This window comes from Miscanthus floridulus, chromosome 1, assembly GCF_019320115.1.
Source record: "Miscanthus floridulus cultivar M001 chromosome 1, ASM1932011v1, whole genome shotgun sequence".
In the NCBI taxonomy this organism is placed as follows: Eukaryota; Viridiplantae; Streptophyta; class Magnoliopsida; order Poales; family Poaceae; genus Miscanthus; species Miscanthus floridulus.
The window spans coordinates 202,619,969-202,626,333 of record NC_089580.1 but is presented as its reverse complement, the minus strand read 5'-3'; the positions used below and the strand labels follow the sequence as shown (position 1 = coordinate 202,626,333).

Below are 6,365 nucleotides of genomic sequence, written 5' to 3'. Positions count from 1 at the left end.
CACCGGCACGGGTGAGTCGACCACTCACCAGTGTTGCCGACCACGACAAGCGTTGTTCGACCACACACTATGGCTAGAGGTAGAAAACGGAAGGGAGAACAGAGCACACACACAGCACAAGCACCAACGTTGGCCGGAGCTCTACAGATGAGATGGCAAACTAAACTCACTCTGTCTTTAGTGAGTTGCAGTGGCAAACTATATATACAACTCTATCCATCTAGTCTTAGTATAGCTGTCATGCTGCTACAGTGACTAGATGAGACAGCAGGGCTGACTCTAGCGTCTGCTCCTACTGTGGCTACAGTGTGGCATGTGAGCCGTTCGGTGCCTGTCCCTGCTGTGACTGCAGTACCACAGCAGGGTACCTTTTCAGCGCCGTATTTCTCTGCCATGTGTTCACACAAGGAAGCAGTAGATTATTCAACAGATTGACCCTTCATGCTTCAGAACCTATCAACCTACTAGGCTACTACGTACATCTGTGAAGTCACTATGTTATATTACTGAAGTTAAAAGTTTATTGGAGCTACAGAATGTTCATTAATTTGCGTTATGCTAGCAGAACAGTCAAGAAGCAATTATGTGTGGAAGAGAAATATATGGTGCCCTATTCTGGAACCCGTGCAGACTGCAGACAAAGTGCCATGGAAAAGTTGAGTATGCTAACTTTTGAATCAATGTGTTACGCTTGTGACAAATTGATTGCTCCTGAACAAACCATCGTGTCAATTCCTAACATTTTACTTCTTGTTTTTCTATGCAGTTCCAGTTTTTTCTTGTCTCCTTGTAAAAACATGTTTTGTTTTCTACTTGCTACTAGTATAACTTTTTGCAGATTTGAGCCCTTTCAAATTGTTTTCTTCCTCTCTTTTCCTCTACCATATTGAGCTGAAAGGAGTTTATCTCCAGCAATACCAGTACATCAATATGGAAGTTGAAGTCAAACTTTCATGCGCATCGATGGGTGAAATTCGGACAAATCACCAGTTTTATAGGTGCCTTAAATATACATATGCAATCATTTTTTTCCTTACGAAACATGCAATCTTATTATTTATGAAAGTATGAAAATGTTCAGTAATCAAGATAAGCTATCGCTAGTGATCTCCTGTGAAATGCCTGAAGAAAGGAGGGTTATGTTCCATTGACCTTTGAATTGTTACACAGGTAACTGCATCCACTAATAATTAGTATTGTGACACAATCTTCAAACCCTGTATGAATAACTCTCAGTTCAAGAGATGTTTGGATATCTTATCTTGGTTGATTGGAAATTAATATAGTGTTTACTGTGGCAATCGTGCAGGTCATGCGTGACCTAGGTGGCTGCTGGAGTCTCGCAGACCTCCTATGCATATGCATCAATTGGTTCCTGATGCCTTAATTAGTATAGTTTTATGGTGGGGCAGTTAGCATTGCTCAGGAGGATGGTATATTATGTTGGCAGGTGAGTTTCCAGCATCACCCTTAGAAAACAGTATTATCTTGCAAATGTGTATACGTAGGCAAAATGTGTTGTTGGATGCAGAAAGCCATTGCAGTGTGCACCATGGTTGCTTGCATCATCCATGAATTTTTATTGACAATTTCAAGGCATTATGCAAAGGTTTATGCCGTGGGGAAATGTGTTGTTAGATGCAGGCCGGTCCATTCCAATGGCAATGCTTCCATTCTGTAGAGGACAAATAAAATGTTGCATCATCCTTGAAATTGTAGGTTATATTAGAAATAATAAATGTACGTGTTGTCGGATGGCCATTGGAGTAGAACGTAGCAACTTTTGCATCATCCTATGAATTATAGAATAAGGGTAGCTAGGAAGATATCAGGATATATAGCAGAAACTTTTGGATTGGGAAGGAGATCCCTGTCAGAAAAGGCTGTCAATTAAATTTTGCTTTTAGTTGACCTTAACTTTTGCCCTCTATATTAGTGCCAATGATCCAGAAGCATATACTCATACTCATGTGAGATAATTCCTCATGTGTTCTACACCTTTTCTTTAGAAATGTTGCAAAGAAAAAACTATAAGACTTTTCAAGACTGAAAACATAAAGGCACACATATGACACAATCAAAGATATTTGTAACCGGCGCCATGCCAAAGGGCCTCTAGTCCAACTGGTTAGATCATCCCAGCGGTACTCCTCAGGTCCTGAGTTCGACTCTCCGTGGGAGCGAATTTTAGGCTGGGGTTAAAAAAATCCCCTCGTTTGTCCCACGCCAAAACACAGGTCTAAGGAATGGCCCTGTTTTCACAGGGGTACGGTGCCGCTGTGTATGGGTGGGGCAGGGGTTCAGGGATTTTCTGGACCTACGTGAGAGGTTCTTCTTCTTAATGCAATGCCCGAGGGTGGCTTTCTCCCGCAGGTCCAGTTTTTTTTTTAACCGGCGCCACATAAGTATAACAATATGCTTGCGATGATATATTCCCTCTATACGCTTCAAGAGAGAAACTATGTTCTCTTAGAGACGTCAGCTTTGTAATAATGAATTAGAGGGTCAGAAACTCAAAGTTTACATACTTTTATTCAATATAAACAGCAATATACAAGTATTGCGATTACATATTCTCTAAGGAACATCAAACATATACTAGATTTTCTAGTATGTTTTCCTCTGTGAACCAGATTTATATGCCTAGCATAATATGACATCGATACTATGTAGCATATGTCTATAATATATATACTATATAGTAATATACTTTATCGTCTAAAAAATATAGTAATATACTTAAATAATGCAACTATATATGACTTGGAGTGATGCATGTAGTTTAGACTTTAGACTCGTCTCTTCCTCAATTCTTTTCCGTAGGCAGCATATATATGAAAAGGTTAACAACCATTTGTGGTATAACATTTTTTTTGAAGTTACAGTTTATATAAGTGGTCTGTACTTAATGTGGGTGTGTTAGTACTTAGCAAGAGTATAATAGTGCTTAGTGAAATAATTAAGAGAGGCTAGCTGACAGATCGATGGATATAATTCGCGTTCTAGCGCACATCACAATTGGTACGTGCAAGAGGTGTTGCCTGTAATTTTGCAGATACTTATTGTGCGCGCACTTGGTCTATGTTGTAATTAAGGTAAGTGACTTGAGAATTTGATTTATTTTCATAGCATGACTGATGGTCTGATGGTAGTCTTATGATTGCCCCTTTTTTAAACAAAGGGTAGTGAGATACCGAGAAAGAGAGGCAATAATATACAAAGGACCTAGTTCCAAGTTTCTAGGTTTCAAGCTCCAACTGCCCTTTTCAAAAGAAAAGAAAAACCAACTGCCTCCTCCAGCCAACACTTTCCTTCCGATGCCACCGAGCTAGTGTAGTATTGTTTGTAAATAGTACAATAATTCTACAAGTGTATAAAATTGGGTGATGGCTAACCAACTAATCCAGCCAATAATGCAATTATGGGACAGATAGAAGCTGCCAACGAACAGAGCTTTCAACTAGAAGATGGTTGATATTATCTATTTATAGTTTGAAGACCACATCCACATGCATGCATATATATTTTTTCTTCAAGCAGCAGCAGTCAGCAGACAGTGCACTGCTTTCTTGAAAGCCCTTTTCCTCGCTCTCACAGTACACTATGCTGAATGCATGCACTAGCTACACCTCGCTAGCTCCAAAATCACAATACTAGCTATATAGTATGAGGAGCAAATAACAAAGCTAATTAAGTGCATGAATTAAATAAATACACACCACGTACATATATACGGAACTGAAGAGGCACTCTGGCACTCTACGTACGTACCATTAATTATACTCGGTCGTAATATAAGTATAGTAGGAGTATACACCACGATGAGCCGGCATTACGTTGATGCCTGCATGCATCGCGTGGCTACCTGCTAGCTGCAGATCGAGATATATAGAGAGTGATGATAGACGACGACGATACGGTGGCCGGCGACCGACGGCCGGCCGGCCGGAGTGATGATGAAGATACCGATGAGAGTACGACGACGACGACGTGAGCGATCGAGGTCGGTCGGTCAGATGTTGATCTTTCCGATGAGGGGGATGCCGATGGCGGTGACGATGAGGGTGGAGGGCACGCCGAAGACAACGTGTTGCCAGAAGGTGAGGTCGTAGGCGTTGCGCGTCGCCCGCCGAGCCTGCTCGCACACGATCAGGTTCGCCGCCGACCCCAGCAGAGACAGGTTGCCCGCCACCGTGCTCACCCACGCCAGCAGCAGCCACGACCGAACCACCGCCGCCGGCGAGATCAGCGCCGCCGCCGAGGCCACCTCGCCGCCCATAAGAAGCACTGCATGCACGCAGTACCGGCCAACCAATTAATTAATAATTAGCACAGGTAGGGTTACGTCACGACGACTCCATCGCGACAGCATGCAGGTCACATCGATCGATCGGTATACTACTACGACATACCTGTTGGGACGTTGGATGCGAGGTTGGAGAGCAGGAGGATGATGATGGACAGCACGGAGATGCCGCCGACGCTGTTGACCTTGGAGTAGGGCGCCATGAAGTTCCAGATGGCCGCCGGCAGCCCCGTCTTGTTGAATCCGCTCACCGTGATGAACATCCCCGAGAAGAAGACGAGCAGCGAGTAGGACACCGTGTTGAGGCACGGCTCCGCGTCGCGGAAGTCGACGACCACCAGGGCGATGGCGGTGGTGATGGCCGTCCACGACATGTTCAGCCCCACCATGTAGGCGATCACCATGCCCACCGTCACGATGTACGCGAAGCTCTTGAGGAACAGCTTCCGCCGCTCCTCCGTGCACTGCATGAACCAGGGGTGCTTCGTGGAGATGCTCTCCGTCATCAGCGGCGACATGTACCCGCTGCCGCCGTTGGTGCTGCCCAGCTGCAGCTGCTTCGGGCTCTGCTCGACGTGTGCCCCGCCGCCCCCCTCCTCGACGGCCTCCATCCGCTTGCCGTCAACGTCGACGGGGCTGCTGCTCCCATCCAGGTCCTTCCAGTACATGCAGAGCAGGATCACCATGTTGACGGCCATGCCGGCGAGCATGGCCGGCAGGATGCCGAGGAGGAACTTGGGGAACGGGATCTTGCTATTGAAGGCGATCACCAGGTTCTGCGGGTTGCCGATGGGCGTCGCGCTGGAGCCGATGTTGGCGCTGGACGCCAGCGCCAGCAGGAAGGGCTTGGCGGGGAGGTTGCGCTCGGCGGCGAGCTCCAGCACGAACTCCGTCAGCACCACGCAGCAGGTGTCGTTGGTGAAGAGCGCGCTGGCCAGCGCCGTGACCACGCACACGCGGCACAGCAGGTCGCGCCCGCCCTGGCTCCGCCACGCCAGCAGCGTGCCCAGGTGCTTGAACATACCGGCGTTCTTCAGGTAGCTGCCCACCACCATGGTGGCGAACAGGAGGCCCAGGATCGGGAGGTCCACGGATGCGTACGCGTCGTCGGGGCTGATCACGTGGAACACGATCATCAGCACGGCGCTCAGCAGCGCGCCCGCCGTCCGGCCGATGGGCATGAAGGGCACCGACGGGAACACGGCCAGCACCCAGAACACACCGAAGGCGAGGGAACCCAGCACCACCTTGGCCACCGACGCTAGAGCCATGATGATGGCCTTGGATTATTAATTCGATCCTCCGGCCTCTTCTTGTACGTACGATCGATCGAGCACCTGCAGGGAGCTCGACCGATCACTAGCTGGCTACTTGCTAGTCAGTGCAGTGCGTGGTAGCAGCAAGCTATGGCTCTCCGATCCTATCCTTGCATGAACAACACTTGCTTGGTGTGGGCAATGGTGCAAACAACAAGTGGTGTGGATGCAGCCAGCGAGGTGGTAGTGATGACTGATGAGCTAGCAGTGTATGCTGCTGCAGACTGCAGGGGAGAGGCCCTCCTCGCGGCTATAAATAGAGGAACCGAGCTGGAGACGATCGTCGGCTGACGCCATGCATGCATGTATTGCGCGCTTGGCTCCAATGCAAGCAAGGCCAAAGAGTCAAATTTGCAGAATGAGGTCACTATTTATTATTGTTGATGCAAAAGTGATCTGCAAACACAAAGGGCTAATACCCGAATCGATATCCAAAGCGTGCCAGTCGATTTGACCTGCTAATCGACAAGGATGAAGATACGAACACTTTAGTCCTGACAACAGCGATACGCCCGGAAGTCACGGCCAAGAGGTGTTCACGCGGAACTCAAGAATCGCCGAAGGTCGCACTGAAACGATGCAGCTCGCCGAATCAATGAGAACTCGTAAAAAGGAAAAATATGCAAATTGACGAAGTCGCCGAAAAGTAAGTAGATGCAAATAGGAGTAAAAATTGGTTTTGATGTTGATTGATATATCTATTACATTGCCCCTTACTCCATATTTATACTCTGATCTAAAGA

The 6,365-nt window shown here is 47.2% G+C and overlaps 1 protein-coding gene across 1 annotated transcript; it reads right to left on the bottom strand.

Annotated features, from left to right (window-relative positions):
• Positions 1-3,703: 3,703 nt before the first annotated feature.
• On the bottom strand, positions 3,704-5,592 carry LOC136509628 (silicon efflux transporter LSI2-like). Its single transcript, XM_066504378.1, has 2 exons — positions 4,413-5,592; positions 3,704-4,287 (listed from the first exon to the last, which is right to left on the bottom strand). Exons 1-2 carry the CDS (start codon positions 5,575-5,577, stop codon positions 4,013-4,015), a joined length of 1,440 nt encoding a protein of 479 aa, XP_066360475.1. The 5' UTR covers positions 5,578-5,592; the 3' UTR covers positions 3,704-4,012.
• Between the last annotated feature and the right edge of the window lie 773 nt (positions 5,593-6,365).